Source organism: Vidua macroura, chromosome 1, assembly GCF_024509145.1.
Source record: "Vidua macroura isolate BioBank_ID:100142 chromosome 1, ASM2450914v1, whole genome shotgun sequence".
Taxonomy (NCBI): domain Eukaryota; kingdom Metazoa; phylum Chordata; class Aves; order Passeriformes; family Viduidae; genus Vidua; species Vidua macroura.
In genome coordinates, this window is record NC_071571.1 from 122156346 (window position 1) to 122175687 (window position 19342).

A 19342-nucleotide genomic window follows, 5' to 3' on the forward strand; every position below is an offset into this window, starting at 1 on the left:
GAGACCAAAAGAAAAGACTGTGCATCACTTAGACACCAGATAAATACAACACTGAGAGCTTAACCTTCATATAAGTAGTTAATGTGAGGCTTAATGAATATCCCTGAAAGAGCAATGAAGAACATTCAAATCAAGTCCTTAAAAATATTAATAATAATACTAATCTAGGAAAAAGAGGAAAATGAAAGGTCAAAATTCTCAATAATATCATCAAGGAAAGGAGATAGAGAGCAGCAGAGAGAAGCTGTTCAGTGATCACATAGCTGTCAAGAGTTATTATCCAATGTGTTCCTGAAAGGGCAATAGTGATAGAGCTGTAAGGTGCACTAAATTTATGCTGTTCTGTTAAATTATTCCCTCTCTTATTCTCAAAAAAAAATATTAAACTTTTAATAACTGGAAATTATTTTTTCCATCACTTAAAACAAGGAGCATTTGCAAACATATACTTCTATTCTTAGATAATTCTCAATGTTGCAGGACTATTGAGATTGGTTAGATTTGGCATGCTTAAGGCTTGCCATAGCTCCATTGTGTTCTAGTTTGGAGTAAATCCAAGTAGGATTTGCTTCTATTTGTCTCCTTTTTTATGTCCCATGGCCAAGGACATATGTTAAAAAACGGCATTAGCCAGTGAAGGACTTTAGCAAAATGGCTTGCCTTTTGTTGAACTTTTTCAGTGTGATCTGTTGAAACATTAGGTTCAAAATAATTTTAAGTCTGTCAGACTATTCATTGTGTGATCTATGGCACACTGATAGATGGGAATGCAGAATTACAGGTGTGAGCTGAGCACAGTCCCCTCTGCAAAGCAGCATGAGATAGAATTGTGGGTCAGAGGCAAGAGGTGACACTTGTAACTGGGAAGTCCAAGGGACACAATGGAGGGAGAAAATGTAGTGACCAGGGAGCGAGATGTTGTAGCATGACCTTCTTCTTGTCCTTTGTATCACAGAAGAATATTTTAATGGTCCCTTCTTCTAAATGTCTACAGACTGATGTCCTGACTAATCTTAAAATTCCTCATATGGTAATAGCTATAGTTTCAAGGTGACTCAATTTGTAGTGTTGTCTTTGTTTCTCCAGTGTGCATCTCATTTGGATAGTCCCAGATGTCAAGAACAGAATGCACACAGATTTATAGACAGATGTACAAGATAGCACTCTTACTGAGCAAGACCTTTTGTCCATTCAGTTGCAAACTCAGTATCACAATCTGAAGACACCTGACAGTAAAGGATGCTGCTGAAGTAAACTGATTTCTATAAACTTCTTATCAAACCTACCAATATGTCTACCACTTTCATGGGCTTATTCCCTCAGAAAAATGAAAACATTCATTATCTGACCTTCTGCTCCTGCCATTGTGGCTGTAAGTCTGTGGATTGTCTGGCCAGAGCTGGGAGCTCTGTGCTACGAGCTAAGGACACTTCCATGCAAGAGCCAGCATGACCTGCAGGCTACACTTGGTGCAGCCACACTGGCAGCACTTGGCAGCTCTCAGGTTGATCTGAAGAACCTAGACCAACCCTCTATCTGCTCAAGTTTAGATCAAGACGCCTCTTTCCCAAGAGCAGATGCTTCTGAGAATATATAGCTAAGTGCCCAAGAAAGTTGATACAGTTCTCCAGAAGCCTTTCAAAAGGTGAACAACAGCATTCATTTTTTTCTGAGATTTTCTAAAGGCAGAGTTAAAAATACTGCCAGAGTATGTCTTATGTGAAGACAATATCACAAATTTCAACGCAGAAAGAGAAGAAAATGGACAGCCTGATAATTTTCAGCGACTGTGGAGATTACAAATCTGAAAAGTATGAGACTATACTGCTGTCTATTATTTAAATGGTCTAGATCCTACCCTAGATCTCACCCTGGGAAAAAAAAGACTAAGGAAACAGTATTGCTAATACAGTCATACTTGATTGCAGACTGAAACCTATATTAATCAAACATACTGTAGTGGTTGATCAGTAGGGATCAACTGAAATTCCCTTCCACAGCCACGTTTTAATCTGAACCTGATGCAAATTTTTTCTCTGCTGCACATAAAAATTACACTGCCTTGTCAGTTATAACAGAAGCCTTTTCACAGATCATATCATATCATCATATCATATCATCATATCATATCATATCATATCATATCATATCAGTTGTTGCAGAATAGCAAGGAACAATTTGAAGGCTAGTCCAGTACACCTTTATTTTCTGCCTCAGTTGTATGCTCATTTTATGCAGAATTCCTTACACTGCTGGCAGTAATAAGCAATGAGGTGATGCACAGGGAAAAAAAGCCATTTTTAATGGCAATTTAATACTGGGAAACAACTACATTTTCAGGAGATTGCTACCAGTCCTTGCATCCCAAAAATTAGAAACAACATCATCTGGCAGAGGCTGTTAAGACTGCATCATTAACTCAAGGAATGTTTTACTATTCATTGCATCAACAGATTCAAATACCTCATATCCAGCCCATAGAAAAAAAAAAAAATCTAACTCTGTCCATTCTTTAAGAAAAAATTGCTATTTAAAAGGAAATATTTTAAAAGATTAAGAAGATCTGGATTTTTATGTGCTTTTGTAGTACTATAGCTAAATGACATAACCTGCCAGAATCAGTCATTTAACAAAGTATATTCTGAAATTCGGGTTTAAAATATTATGTCAAGAACTGTGGTCATATATTAATTACATGCACTGTGCAAATTTTCCAGGCATTTCAGTCCAGAACACGGTTTAGAAATATTATATAATGAACAGGAAGTTCTGCTGGGAAAGATTCAGTCAGTGGTGGTTTCTTTACTCTTCTGTGTAACAGCCTAGCAGTTTGCTACAAGTCTTTCTTATAAATTCTGTGCTTCTCTTAATACAATCTGCATCTGTTCTATGAGAATTTACCAGTATAGTTATATCTGCAAAGCATTCTTTATGTAGACCCAGAATAGGGAATTCTTTTTTTCTTCTTCTTTTTCTCATAGCTGCTCCTGTTCTTCCAAGTTTTCATTTTTTTGTCTAATGAGTTGTGAAATCTAATCAATTGCAATAATTAAAACATACTGTGTGGAATGATGCACGGGTTTAATTACACAACAAAGTCCCAAACAAATAAAAACTTGAGATTCTTACATTAGAAGAAACTAAACAACTTTACTTTGCTGTAATTTTTTTTTTTTTTTTCACAAAGAACAGACTCATGCTTATAGATTATTGGTATAACTCATTTAAGGTTCCAGGCTTGCTGTAGTGCATATTTTATTAAAAGAGCTGGGAGAGTTCAGGCTTGTGTGTTAGCAGCACATGAAGGAATAGCGGGAACAAACACATAGATGCTTGTTTTCAATAAAACACCCTGGGTGGCAACTGGGAACAGGAAAATTTTGTGCCCAAGGCCTACAAAATGCATGTAGTTTTAGAAATGTCACATAGTGCAAGAGAGGGTGCTATTCACTAACTCACCTCTTTTCTAGGATCTTTTGTATATTGGTAGATATTTAGGCATAAAATAAATCCCTTATGACAGACTGAAATGCCAGTGCTTCCTAATTGAAATCAGTTTGATGACAGTTGGGCAGATACATTCTTACATTTTTTTTTTTTAAGAACAATGCATGTCAAGTAATTGGGTCCTGGTACTATACAGCTTTTTCCAGTCTTGTTACTTGCATTCTGATTCTGGCCCCAGTGAGGCTCCATTAGCTTGACAGAAACTGCAAGCTCAACTATTCAGACCTGTGCCCTGTTCATTTGTTCTGTAAATTCTGAAAGTATAATTATGTTATTGAGTATTTTAGCGAAGTCAAGCCTGCATTAGTAATTTCACAGTCATTTAGGTGAAGTGGATAACCCAGTACACCTTATTTAAGTTTCCAACTTTAATACAGAAATCTGATACAGGCAACTTTCACAGTTTGAAAGGTAATTATAGCTCTCTTATAGTGTTGTCTTTTGTCTACCTCAGTCCTAGCTACAAATTTCATTAATCAGCCCTGCCTACATATGCACTGTTATTGCCCTCATTCTTTACTAAGATTGGCTTCTTTTGCTGATGCTGGTAACAGAAGTTTTAAAGGAATGTATAGACCACCTAAATAGGATAGATTAACCTAAGGATGTTTTCTGAATGGACTGTACGAAGGATGAAGACAGATGGTCCGTAACTCATTTGGCAGGAGAAATTAATGGATCTTATTTCTCCAATAAATAGAATTGCCAAGAAAAAAAGACAGAAGCAGCACTGGTAGAGAAAAATTCAAATAAATATGTTTCAATACTTTAGCATATGAAAGGTGATACTTGTATACCTGTTCTGTACTATTAGTAGCTGAAAAGGGCCAAAGATAGTACATAAGTACAACATGATGCTAAATACACACCACACCGTGAGCAATCTTTGTTTGTGCTTAGAGAGCTGAGAGCTGAGAGCTGTGGTAACCCACAGATGAAAAAAGTTTATTGCTATTTTTCTCAAAGCTACAGTGAGGTGGCCTTTCTATCCCTAGAGCCTTTATCAGCACTGTGACCAGTCTCTCTGCATACACTCTTCACACTTGCATTCTTCTTAGCTTCACTTCACTCTTCTTGGGTGTTCCAGCAATTTTGTCAGACCTAATGCATCCTTGGAACATCACCAAATGGACTTAACAGTTCAATTTCTGAGAAATGAAAGTAAATGCTTTTATGAATGAGCTTAAACTGATCTTTAAAGCAGAAAACAATTTATTTTAGTATTTCTAATAAAAACCTGGATTTAATTTGGACTTCCAACCAAAACAATATATTTTTTCCAAGTGTTATAATACTTTTTTTATCATTTTAACACTTTGCTCACTGCCTCAAAGTTGGTCATATTGCTTAGAGTATAAATAAATAAACTTTCTGGTAAAGCCGTGAAGTTCGTTGATATTCATTTTTTTTCTCATAATATTAGTTCTGTAAAAGACAATGACCAGCTATTCCAGGCAAAGTGGAAGGCTGTGAGGTACAGAGATGCCTGAATGTTATCAAAATGTCTTTTTTCCATCACAGGGCAATTTATACAGAAGCAGGCCTGCTGGAGACAGACTGGGGGGGGGAAGGGGAGAAAAGGATTGTAGCAGGACTGATTGAGAAGGCTTTAAACTCGGTTTGAAGGGGGGAAAGAATAGGACCAGACTCACTAAAGATGAGCCTGAGGGGAGCACGCCGGTGCTGGGGGTGAAATCAACAGCCCACCTGAAGTGCCTGTACATGGCTGAACACAGTCTGGGTAGCAAACAGGAGGAGCTGGAAGCCATCATGCAGCAGGAGAGCTACGATGTAGTTGCCACCACGGAAACATGGTGGGAACAGTCACGTGAACTGAGAGTGGCAATGGATGGTTATAAGCTCTTCAGAAGGAACAGACGAGGAGAGAGAGTTCTGGGGTGGGTACGTTAGGAAGTGTTTCAACTGTGTGGAGCTCAAGAACAGACAATTGGATGTTGGCCAATGTGACATACATGTACAAGAAGGGTCAGAAGAATGGTCCAGGGAACTACAGGCCTCTCAGCCTGACCTTGATGCTGGGGAAGGTTATGGGACAGATTATCTTATGTGCAATCACACACCACAAACAGGACAATCAGATCAGGCCCAGCCACAATGGGTTCAGGAAAGGCAGGTCCTGTCTGACCAACCTGATCTTTTTTTATGACCAGGAGACCTGCCTAGTGGATGAGGGAAAGGCTGTGGATGCTGTCTACCTGGACTTGAGTAAAGTCTTCAATACTGTCTTCTACAGCATTCTCCAAAACTGGCAGCCCACAGCTTGGACAGGAGCACTCTCCATTGGGTTCAGGAGTGGCTGTATGGCTGGGTCCAGGGAGTGGTGGTGAAAGGTGCTGCATCCAGCTGGCATCTGGTTACTAGTGGGGCTTCCCAAAGCTCAGTATTGAGGCCAGTCCTGTTTAACAATTTTGTTCATGACCTGGATGAGGGGATTGATTGCAGCCTCAGTTAGTTTGCAGACAGCACAATGTTGGGCAGGAGTATTGATCTGCTGGAGGGCAGGAAGGCTCTGCAAAAGGATGTGAACAAGCTGAATCAATGGGCCAAGACCAACTGTATGAGATTCAACAAGACAAAGTGCTGGGTCCTGCACACTTTGGTCACAACAACCCCATGTAGTGCTACAGACTTGGAAAAGAATAGCTGGAAAGTTGTCCAGTGGAAAAAGACCTGGGAGTGCTACTCAACATCTGGCTGAATATGAGCCAGCAGTGTGCCCCGGTGGCCAAGACCACCAATGGCATCCTGGCTTGTATCAGAAATAGTGTGACCAGCAGGACCAGGGCAGGAATTAATCATCCCCCTGTACTTGGCACTGGTGAGGCCTCACCTCAAGTCCTGCGTTCAGTTCTAGGTCCCTCACTACAAGAAAGACTTTGAGGTGCTGGAGTGTGTCCAGAGAAAGGCCACAAAGCTGATGGAGGGTCTGGAGCACAGAGCAGCTCACAAGTGATATGATGAGCAGCTGAAGGAGCTGGAGTTGTTTAGCCTGGAAAGAAGGAGGCTCAGGAGAGACTTTACAGCTCTCTACAACTGCCTGAAAGGAGGCTGTAGCCATGTGGAGGTCAGCCTGCTCTCCCAGGCAACCAGTGGCATGTTGAAAGGATTTGGCTTCAAGCCCTCGATCTGTGCCAGGGGAGGTTCAGGTTGAACATCAGGAAGAATTTCTTCACTCAAAGGCTTGTCAGGCATTTGAACGGCTGCCTAAGGAGTCAGCAGGTCTCAAAGCATTCAAGAAACTGGCGTGGCACTTAGTGCTGTGGTTTAGTTGGCATGGTGGTGTTCAGTCAAACATTGGACTTGAGGGTCTTGGAGATCTCTTTCAACATTAATGTTTCTATGATTCTGTCATTCTGTGATTCTAAGATTCTGTGCAAGTGAGTGACAAAATATATTATAAAACCTATCTCCTTAGACAGAAAGCAAAACTTTATTTCTTGGAAGCCATTGTCTACTTACACGTTTTAATAATTATGCAAAACTCGGGTTCACCCTCATACTACCTACTTTTTTAAATCATGGTCTCAACCTAATTCAGGACCAATAACTTCAATTCTTGTAGCATATGAAATTTGTTCAGACATGAAAATTCAGCAGGACTAGTCTCCTGAATTGTGTTTCATGTTTATGCTTCTTAACTTTTCAGCTCATAAATTTATGCCTGTCTAGGAAAGTGTGCACTGTGTAGTACTGAATTACCATCTTACATATGGTATTCCCCAATCAATTCTCCACACTTTATGCAAAGTTTTACATAATTATAATTAATGCAGAAAATTCAAAATGTTCTGCACATTAGCAGGAACTATATATCTCCACTTGGTGACTTGCACTAATAAACATCACCTCCTATTATAATTTAAAAATGGTAAGACCAGTCGTGGCCAGCTTTCTGAAATGAATTGCCTTACTGCAGGCAGTAAAGCAATCAGGTTTTCACCATGTCAAAGATGAGTCTAATGCTTTGTCTGTGCAAAATTCAAAACAATAAAACAAAATAATGAATGCAGCAGCGAAAACAGCTTCCACCATACTGTGTTTGACACACGTGCATTTGAAAGGATTTAATCAAACCCTGAAAGTACACTCTTATCAGTCTAACCAAAACATTTTTTATTTTGTTTTACAGATTTTGGCCATTGTGTCCATTCTGTTCATCGTCCTGTCCACTATTGCTTTGTCTCTTAACACACTGCCAGAACTTCAAGAAATAGATGAATTTGGGCAGCCAAATGACAACCCTCAGCTAGCACATGTTGAAGCTGTGTGTATTGCTTGGTTTACCATGGAGTATCTTTTGCGTTTTCTGTCTTCACCAAATAAGTGGAAGTTCTTCAAAGGCCCATTAAATGTCATTGACTTACTGGCTATCTTGCCGTACTATGTCACCATTTTCCTCACAGAGTCCAATAAAAGTGTCCTGCAGTTCCAAAACGTCAGACGTGTGGTTCAGATATTTCGAATTATGAGGATCCTACGGATTCTTAAGCTCGCCAGACATTCAACGGGCCTTCAGTCTTTAGGCTTTACACTCAGGCGGAGTTACAATGAATTGGGCTTGTTGATATTATTTTTAGCCATGGGAATAATGATATTTTCAAGTCTTGTATTCTTTGCTGAAAAGGATGAGGATGCTACAAAATTTACAAGTATTCCTGCATCATTCTGGTGGGCAACAATCACTATGACTACTGTAGGATATGGTGACATTTATCCTAAGACCTTATTAGGTAAAATAGTTGGAGGACTTTGCTGTATTGCTGGAGTGCTGGTCATAGCCCTGCCTATACCAATTATTGTGAACAATTTCTCAGAATTTTATAAGGAGCAGAAAAGACAGGAGAAGGCAATTAAGAGGAGAGAAGCACTTGAGCGAGCTAAAAGAAATGGCAGTATTGTCTCCATGAATCTGAAAGATGCCTTTGCTCGCAGTATGGAAATGATAGATGTAGCAGTAGATTCAGGAAAGCTTGGAGAACCACTCAGTCCAAAGGAGACACCTGATAACAGCCACCTGTCCCCAAGCCGGTGGAAATGGGCCAGAAGGACAATGTCTGAAACAAGCTCAAACAAATCGTATGAAAACAAGTACCAAGAAGTTAGTCAACAAGACTCCCATGAGCAATTAAACAATGCTGCAGCATCCTCCAGCCCACAGCACCTGAGTGCTCAAAAACTGGAAATGCTGTATAACGAAATTACTAAAACCCAGTCTCAGCCTAATCTTAATGCTGGTTACCAAGACCAGTCAGCAAAGCCACCCAGTTATGAAGAAGAAATAGAAATGGAAGAAGTTGTAGGTCAGAGAGATCCGTTGCCAACGGGGCCTGCGGACATCGTAATGGACATGAGAAGCACATCCAGTATCGACAGTTTTGCCAGCTGTGCAACTGACTTCACGGAAACAGAGAGGTCTCCGCTCTCTCTGTTTCCTGGCTCTCACTTGCAAATGAGATTTCCAACTGATGCTGTTAACCTGGAAGAAAACCAAAGACCAAGAAGTTCTCAGTTTATACCATTTGCAAAAGACAGAGGATTTTCTCCAACTGATGTCACCTTTGACTATAATCCAATCAACAGAGCTGTTATCAGTGATGGCAGTGGGTCCCAAACTGTTTCACATGGTCATTTTCCTTTTGACACTGCCATGGAAAGCCCCAAAAGCTCCCTGAAAGGTAGCAACCCATTAAAATCTAGATCCCTTAAAGTTAATTTTAAAGACAATAGAGGTGGTGCTCCACAAACTCCACCGAGCACCGCAAGGCCACTGCCAGTGACAGCAGGAGCGGACTTCACCCAGGCCACTCCTCAGCACATCAGCACCATTCTCCTAGAAGAAAATTCCCCCCAAGGTGAACGGCCTGTACTTGGTGCTGACGCACCTGCACTTTGTCAAGGACCTGCTAAAAAATCATCTCCTCTCTTTCCCAAACAAAAGATTTTCACTTTCCCTTCCAAAGAGAGGAGGAGCTTCACTGAAATAGACACTGGAGAAGAAGAAGAATTTATGGAGTTACATGGTATGAAACATGAGAAAAAACAGGATATCAAGACAAATTGCTGTGGGGATAAACACAGTGATGGCAACAATTTAACAGAGGAGCCACAGGTCAGCTCTTCACCCAAAAGCATGAGCCACAACTGTACTCAAGACATTTACCATGCTGTGGGTGAGGTAAAACCAGACAGTAACCAAGAAGGCCACAAAATGGAAAACCATTTGTTTGCTCCAGAAATTCATTCAAGTCCAGGAGAAACTGGTTATTGTCCTACACGTGAAACTAGCATGTGACTAGTTACAGAAGCAATAAAAATATCTTTTCTTAAAACACAGTTAGTAATGCCTATGAACTAAAACATGGAAAGCCTCAACAAAAGTGCATAAAATGTTATTTTTGCATGGCATGAAGAGTTGTTTAGTTTAAATACTGTTTAATTTAAAAAAAAGACTGCTTTTGTAACAAACTGAAAAAAACAGGGAAAAAATTACTCAAGAATGGTGAATACAATAAAGAGAGCTTTATTAGGAGCCAGTGGTCTGCAACATCTGACATTTTTGATCCTTTCACTTATGATTGTAGACAGGTTTTGAACTCTTTTAACTTTTTTTTTCCCTCAGTTACAATGAATTTTAGAATTTGCACATGAAAGGATGAAATGTCAATGCATGCATTCATAAGGATGTGAAACAAGGTGCTTTGAGCTTGCAAAATGCATATACTTGTAAATAGTTTGGGGTTGGGGGGAAAGCTACTGTTAACAAAGATTTATGGAAAAAGCATTTCCTGGGACACAGGTACTTCCTTCACAGCGTGCTGCCTGGAGGTTTTGTACAGACTTATGTTGCAAAATTGCAACTTCTACTTAAAGCATCTCACGTATCTTGCTTTCTGTTAAAAAGCTCATGAATATATCTGTTAATTAAGGACTACAGTATTTTAGTTTATCTGTGCTATAAATCATGATGGGTTTTTTTTATTTGCAGAACTTCAGTTATTGCATTTGTCAGTTTTATTAATGATCCTGTGAGGGAAAGCAAAGATTTAATGACCAGAACTTGAAGCATTTGATAGTTTTATTAAAAATTGCCAACATTTCATAACTGAGAAAAAAAAAAGTTCCATTTTAAAATTTAAAAATCATAGTTATTTCTGTGGCAATAAATAGTGCCAAATGTCTATTCAGATATATCCAAAAGTTTTCAACCTCATAGAATATATCTTGGTATTTAAAAAAAATATTTCCCACATTCTTATTTTTCCTTTGATTTAATGCTATTTGCTTCTTTGCTTGATCTTTGATCTTCTACCTTTTGTTCCCCATGCAGTGCACATACTTCAGTAATGGCATGTTGTTGAAGCCGTTAAGGTGTAAGGACATAAGAGACAAGGTTTATAGGGGAAAGTGGTACCTTTTGTTATCATAAATCATATAGCTGGAGAAAAAAAGGCTTCATGTACATGTGATTTGCCTCAGGTCTTCCATACCCCAAAGCTTGTTTGTGTTTTTCAGTTCAATCATTTGGACTGACAGAAGATATCACTTGACTCACCAACTTTGCCTGAACCCATCCTTCCATAGCTGTTCTGAAATGGAGTACAGGATTTCCACTATACTTAAATAAAGGAAAATGTCAATCATTCCACTGACAACTGCCAAAGCATTCCACTGATTTCTCCAGCTTTGTAAAAGAAAGACACTGAACCAAAGCCTTCATTACAAAGTACTCATCTCACCACTGTCTCGAAAAAGCTGTTTCTATTTTATCCAGAATCCATAGCTTCTTATGATAAAAAATATTTTTTAAAAACCTTCTAGAGTGCTTAAATTCCCTATATCATAAAAAGTTTATTCAGTTCATGAATTCAGTTCAATCAATGCATGGTGTGGAACAGCAGGCTTCTACTTACCATAGTGGAGCTAGGTTACTTGTGTCTTTTTCTGTCACTTGAATATGTAACAACCAAGCACCTAGTGCATGTAGTGTAAAGGAACAACCGTTTTTGTTACAACACGGCCCTTTGCTTAAATGGCTGGGCCAATGCCACAGACCTCACTCAAGCCTGGCACATGGAAAAGAGGCAAGTTTGAAGAGCCCCCAAATATTGACCCTGGTGTCTGGGCCAAACAATGAGCACAGTAGAATCACTTAGGAGGGTTTTTAAAAAAAAAGTTTTCTATATTTCCATCAGTTTTCTTTTATCTGTAACAAGATAATATTGAGGTGTCTCTTCAGTCATTTGAATAACTGAGAATATAATGTCTTTTTTTTTTTTTCAAACAATGTCTGGTCATTAATTCTCAAAATAAAAAAAGATTTTTTTTTTTTGTCTTTAATTGCAGTTCATTTCAACTTGTTGCTGCATTCAGTCTTACGTATTTATATTGTATTCTGCGTAACACTTTTCAATCATGTTGTGTCTCACTGTCCCCAAACTTAGCTCTTTAATATTTTATAGTCATTAATCTTCTACATTTATTTTTTAGTTTCTAGATATTTTTGGTGACTAAAACTAAATGCCAGACAATTTTTATATGCCTGAAGTGTTGGTTTATATTTTCTATGTGCAGTTTCATGAAATCACATGGGCCTGTTTGATCTGCCTTTACATCCTAGTGAACTACTGAAGTCCAGATTAAGACCAAATGGGACCTGGTTCCATGCTCTAGATGCACAGAAAATTCCCATTCAAGACAATGATGCTGTTCTGGCAAGACTGAGCTCTGTCATGTTCCTTCTATGTGCTTTTTCTCCCAGGTGACCCTTATGCTTTGGAAAAGCCCCTTAGACCTGTGCTACTTGATGGAAAGGGAGGAGTCCAGCCATAAGGAACCTATTGCAGGAACAGAGATTTAATTCCTAAAGCTCTCCTGAGATAAAGTTCATGCAAACCTAATTCTGGCCTATTAAAATCACTACAAATTTAAAAGAAGTAAAGTCAAGGCCTCAATTCTTGCACAAATGAATTTCCCCTGAAATCAATGGAAGTCTGGTGGAAAAAGGGACTGACTGAAATCTAAATGAGAAGAACGGAAGTCTCTCCCTCTTGATGAAAATCAGCAGAAGCTTTAACTATATAAATCAGATGAAAGACCAGGCCCTTATTTGCTGCTGTATTTTAAATGTTTTCAGAGAAGCACATTTATTTTGAAAGAAATGTAATTCACTTTATTAACAGATGCTATATTTTTTTGAAATACTGGAAGCAAAATGATTAAGCTTTAGAAGTGCTTTTCGTATAATTTTGCTATCTACTTTTGACTATGTTGAAGACTATTTCCAGAAGCACAGGTTCAGACATGTGGTTTTTCCAGTCTTGACTGCATATTAAGGATTCACCTCTGAACATCTAACTTGCATAATTCCTGATTAAAACATCTCCTTGAGCAGTTGCAGGACTGGATCTAGCTTTCTATCCAGTACAGCAGGTGTAAGAAATGCAGGCTGGGATAATTTCATTCATCATGGGTTGATAAGCAGCAAATTATGCAAAATTACACAAGTATATTTTTTGGTTTTCTAAAACTTTGAAGCCATTTTGGACTTAATGCCCATTCACCACAGTAAGGGGGAGAATGTGTTTGAGTTCTGGGGTCAGTCTCTAATGCCAGCTGTGCAACTTAAGGAGTCTTAGGAAGAAGTAACTCCTTTGTGCATCTGAAAGAGGTCTGACTCCTCGCATCACTGGAAAATTAAGAATGTTCAGGGAGATAGTTTTGCAATTGATCTAATTTTTATATTTTTTACTAACTGCAGAATCGTGAATCAAAGTTTTAATTCCTTTTCAATGATGAAACAAAATGCACATATTTTAAAAATGTTCACAGAGTAGTTAGAAGAGTTTTTGAGTAATAGTCACATTAATCCAATTCTGGGTGGGGGGTAGGGGGGAATAATATCTCGCACAAACTGCAAATGAAGTTCCTACAGGAAAGCTGTTTACAGGAGAAGTATGTAATGTAAAGAATGTAACAAGGTGTAGGAAGTTTTTGCACTACGGAATTTATATAAAATACACTTTTTTAAATGAAAACACAAAAGGCCTTTTAATGCTACATTGTATAGACTATAGAAGCCTCTGTGCTAATGCAGCAATCTAATGCACTGTGTCCTCACTTCACAATTGGTCTCAAAATTCAAACATTAGTGATGTTAGAGAGGTGATATCTGATCTAACACTAGAGCAATGGACATGAAGAGCCTTTTAGCACACGATTATGTAACTCAAAATGTGTACTGGCAGTTGTATTTTTGCCTATAACATTCATAAATCTAAATGACAATTGGCTTCATGAGTCATTTCTTAACAGGTAATACTGGGCAATGTATTTGTATTCCTTGAAAAACAATGAGTTCTTTTAAAAGCAGACCTCTTCCCTTCCATGTTGACTGAGCTTCTGTTTCCTTCAAGGTTTACCTTCAAGTTATTTAATTAACTGCTTCAGCCTCATCTCTAAACCACAGTCCAGTAAAAAAGACAGTTGTCTTCTTGAAGCTCTATTGCACATAGTCAAGACTGGTAAAAATGTCCAGGGTTTAACTGATTGGCTTTTTTTATTTGAATAAATTTTTAATCACTTGGATAGCAAATATATATTTTGATCATAAAAATATATATTAGAAGCAAAATAATGCAATACACCTTTTTTTTTCCTAAGTAGCCAGCATAGATCAAGCAAGAAATGCAAACACAACAAAGGGGGAAAGAAGGGCAGAAAACTGTAAGTAAACAAGGCATGTTTTAGTGTACTATATTAAAAGAGACATAATAAAACATATGTAAAAGAATCCTTGTTCACACTAAATGAGGTAAAAATGCCAGTAGCAAAAGATTTAATTCCACTCTTCCACCCTAATTTCTAACATAGAACCAACAGGTTCAGTGATGCTATTACGCACTCACCTGCCACATGAATATCTGATCTGTAATCATTTTTCAGAAGACTTTCCTGAAAAATAAGATATCACATGTTGGTATCTTTATTGATCTTTGGATTACTTCCCATTTCCCTCCCAATATCAATCTTCTCTTCTTCTTGGGAGTGATCAGAAGACAACACACCCACCAAGATGATAGGAGTGTCTTAATTGTCAGGAAAGTGTTTTGGTAGTGTGGTACTAATGGCCAGATGCTGGATTTGAACCAAGGAACAAGAACTGAGCGTCACTTCTCCCTGTTTTCTAGTTGCAAAGTGCTCTGAATTCTCCAGTGTCCCCACAGTGTACCCATCCTTCATGCAAGAGCTTTCAATGTTCTTGCAATAACTTTTTTTAAAGCAGTTGACTGGTAAATGCTATTAAGAGAGCCATTGGTCTAAGTGTGAATATTTGTCTTTTGTCCACCCTGGTTTTATTAGTGGTGCTCAGCTTTAACTCCAGCTGAAATGCTTTCTGAAACAGATCAGGTGTTCTGGGAGTCAACCCTTTTGCAGGTCCTCTGTCAGTTTCCTTAACAAAGCAAGTTTAGGTAACTGGTAGGCAAAAATGAAAGAAAAAAAAATTGTTTGCATTGTGTGATGATTTTTTGTTCAGTAATCATACACCATGGGACATCTGCAGGTGGGGTACTTGTCTTTGTATTTATTTTGTTCCAGGTTTAAACAGTATTTCTTTTAAATGCTGACTTATTTAGGAAGTATTACCCCTTAGTAAAGTGGAGATTTCTTCCAAAACAACAGTGATACTTTCTAATCCTGTATTATTATTGATTGATATTTAGTTTTCTTTTTTGACACTTAACGCAGATTCTGATGAATACCACTGTGGAACAAGGAAGTAGCACACAAATATTACTATTCTTTTTACTTAAAAGTAACTAAAAAACATGGTATTAGCTAACATTTAATCCAAAAAGAATTATACCTATCAACTAAACAGAATGGTGACCTGTCGTTACCTGAGACATTGACTGTAGCCCTGTGATTAACAAACCATGAATCTAACAGCAGTCTGTGTAATTAATTTTATTAGGGCAATTTTTTTAACTCAAATAACTATTTAAATACATATTTAGCATCATCAGGAAAAATGTACACTTGTAAATCTGGGAGGCTATGGTTAAGTTTACACTGGGATCTTAGCAAAAATCAGGAAAGATCTCTTGACATGAATCCCTCAGCTACCCCCACTTCTATGCTTTGGTTCACACAACAAAGCAATCCTGCACCATGCAAATTAAACTACTCTTAGGTGAAGTTGAACAAGAAAACTTCTTCCATGAGGGCACCAGCTATGCTGCAGGCAGGACAAAGCATTCAGGCCCTGATACCAGATGACAGCAAGTCCAAAAATTGTACCCCAATAGTGTAAACTGTCAGTATGAACAGTTGCCCTCAACAAATATCCTGGTATTGTACAACTTTCTAATGTATACATAGATGGCTACTGTCTTCTAGAGCCCATGTAGCTCTTGGCTAAATCACTTATTCAAGCAAATTTTGCTATTTTCATCAGTGGTATTGCATAAAAAAGCAGTATGTAGCCAAAGATTAAATTGTTCCCAGTGCGTTCCCCAAGTCAACCCACATAAAATCATTTAAGGAATAAATTCTTGATAACCTTTGAAAAGTTGTGTTTCATAGTTTGGACCAAACTCTATATACTGCATATTTCTACAGTGAATTTACTCTAAAGTTGGTGTTACATTTGATGAAGACAGTACAGACAGCACTAGACTTACTCCAAAATCAGTAGAATGATTAAACTGATTGCAAGTAGCTTTATTTCACTTAACAGTAACCCTTACTTTTTACTAGTATGAATAAAAGCAAATTGCTGTGCATTGATGGAGGATCAGAAGCCCAGCTTGACTATTTTGTGCCAATTTGCCATGTCTACATATCTTCCTATTTGGATCACCAGCTGAAATTTATTTAAATTGAGGAACTAGTAGGGTTTTGGTTGTGTGCTTTGTTGCTCTGATGTCTGGGACATACCTTGTACAGTAATGCAAGGAACAAAAAGCCTATTCCTTATCTTACTGCATTTAACCATTTCAAGGTGGAGGACAAAAGTCTTGTAGTGATATTTTTGCTCTAAGTTTTGCTCAGATAGCATCTCTCTGTGAAGGTTCAGAATATAAAATATTTATGCCTGTCCTTGAAGTCCTTAAGCAGAATGCCAGTGGGAATTCTGCCTGTATAAAACTGAAGGATGGAGCAATATATTATAGTGTTAAGCAAAAGAAACAGTTTCTAACACGTTACTAAATACATCAAAAAAGAAATTAAAAAAAAATGTTGGGGACAATCATGGGTACTTCTGCTAGGATGCAGAGTTCTGGATTTATATGCCTAAATCATTAGAGTTCTGCAGAGTTCTACTTGTACAACTCTCAAAAATCAAAGGAGCCATGCTGATAAGTTGAAACATGGAGGGATTCGTGTACAAAGAAGCTGAGCATTGAATACATAGTCTATTGCTTTAAGATCACTGTAAATATCAAATTAAATATGTACTAATTCATGTTTCTATGTTAGTACTGTGTTAGTTTCATAGATACAGTAGCATGACTATTATTAGTTTTATGGAGGTTAATGAACTTTACTTTGTATTCCTCTGTGAATGCTCTGAATGCTGCAAACAAAAAAAGCACAACAGTATTTTTTCAAGTTCTCTTGGGGCAATAGCAGTGTCTTCACTATTGTTCAGTTTTGCAGATTTAGCAACATTTCATCATACATTGCTCTATTAATGACGTATCTTTCTTTAAAAGTACTGTCACTAGGAGATAAAAGCATATGTGATAAGTCTTGTCTAATCTCATTCATCTGCCTTTACAAAATGCCCCAGACATTTTGTGGGAGAATATGCTGCTTTTGCTTCATGCATTGTTTGTATTTGGGGGTGGGGCAGGGGAATAATAGGGCATTTTGCAATGGTAATTGCATCATACATGCTTTTTTTCATTATTATTGTATTTGTTAGAAACATTTTGATTTAGTTTCTTTCAGTAGATAAAACTTTGACAATAGCTTTTTTTTTTCAACTAACCATTTGATTTCATTAGACTAATAACTTCTCACATTTAGTGGTATTCGTATCAATGTTTCCATATCAGCTGCATTTTAACTTCATAAAAAAGGAAATGTGATTATTATTTTTGTCATACTAGATTTTGCTGATCAACTAAGTATTCCTGCACCAATCTACATATTAATATGCATGTTGTAGTCTGTATAATTGTTCAACATCAAAATACCTGTTTAATTTATGTCAAATGTCTTTAAAATAAAAGCATTGTTCTCCATTTCAGTCTGATAGAATAAGCAGGATAGTAAATAAATGTGTAAATGAATCATCTATGTCTCATTTCAGTTCTCTTCATGAAACCACTTTACATTGAACATTGCATATATATCAAAACTAGAATCCATAGTGTCTTTAGGTGTCATTACTTAACAAAATAATACAGGAAGCTCTGACAGAAAATGTGTACAGAAATAAATCACTTGGCTATGCAAATAAAGTCAGAATCCATGCTTTTTTATAAAAAAAAAAAAAAAAAAAAAAAGAAATATAGTGATTCTAAGCCTTTTTCTTCCCTCTCTGTTCAGAATTACTGGTAATCACACTATCATAGATACAAAACCTCAAATGACTTTACAAGGATGAGTAAACAGTATTGCCTGTGGGGTAGAAAGCAGAAGCATGGAAAGATTTAGCATCCTTTTTTTGGCTAGTCAAACCTAGGTACCTCAGCCTAATATTCAAGCATAGTGGATAAAACAATCTCTTGTCCACCATAAAACTGTAAGAGAAAAATTAGGTGATAGTGGAAATTATTTTACTCCTTTAAGATGAGTCATGAAAATAACAGATTTTTTTTACAGGCAAAGTTTTGCTGCAAATCCACCAGAGAGTAACTCTACTATTCAGAAAATTAGGAATATAATGCCCTCACCTTCAAATTAGAAAGCTATTTTAATGTCAACATCTGAACAGCACTGCAGTGAAGCAAAATGGAAATCCAAGTCCATTCCTTTGGTGAGAGCATAGAGATGCTTTATTTTCACAACCTCTCTGTGCTATACATCTCTTATTACACCATTCACTGTACTGCAGAACTTCTACCCTTTCAGCTTTTAATCTAAGGGCTCCCTCTATGAATGTGTAGCACTGTACATAAATCTAAATTTGTTCCATCTTTCTATTCTACCTCAAACACATTCCCAACTTCCTTTTTCCTTAAAAAAAAAATAACAAAAAAAACAAAAAAAAAAAAAACAAAAAACCCCCCACAAAAAAAAAAAAACCAAAACAAACAAACAAAAAAAACCAAACAAAAAAAACCAAAACAAAACAAAAAAAACCACTTCTTTCTTATTGCTTGTCCAAATGTCTTCTTCTTGGCATTCATGTGAGTAATTGCATTTTAAGGAAAGGATCTGGGGGGTTATATATTATTCAATAACCACACAGCCCACATACCTAATCATGGTACCCAGGAGTATTTGCAAAACTGCAGTTCTACATGAACATTCCAGCTGCCACATGGTTCCATCCTGCACCAAGACCTGGGCCTTTTCAGATTTTCATTGTGCAGAAAGGAGACTAAATCACATAGAAGAAAAAAAGTGGGAGCATTTTCCAAAAAGCAAATTCAAGGCATCAAGATATACCACTGTAGTTCCTAGCTCAACATCTCTTCAATCATACCATGAACATAGAAAATATTTATGTTCTAACCATTTCATCTTTTCCCTTCTTCTCCTCTCCATCTATTTTTTTCTTGTGAAGCACATTTAAAAAAAAATATCAAGAACCCCAGCATCTCAGCCCAGACCCAAAACAGTCTAAGAAAGGAACTGACTT

The 19342-nt window shown here is 37.5% G+C and overlaps 1 protein-coding gene across 1 annotated transcript in view; it reads left to right on the plus strand.

Moving 5' to 3' along the window:
- The window catches only part of KCNB2 (potassium voltage-gated channel subfamily B member 2), a 164556-nt gene extending 154477 nt beyond the window's left edge, over positions 1-10079 (plus strand). The window contains exon 2 of the mRNA XM_053980693.1: positions 7658-10079. Within this exon, the coding sequence (XP_053836668.1) occupies positions 7658-9820 (2163 nt within the window). The 3' untranslated portion in view covers positions 9821-10079. The remainder of the gene's footprint in view (positions 1-7657) is intronic.
- Positions 10080-19342: the final 9263 nt, after the last annotated feature.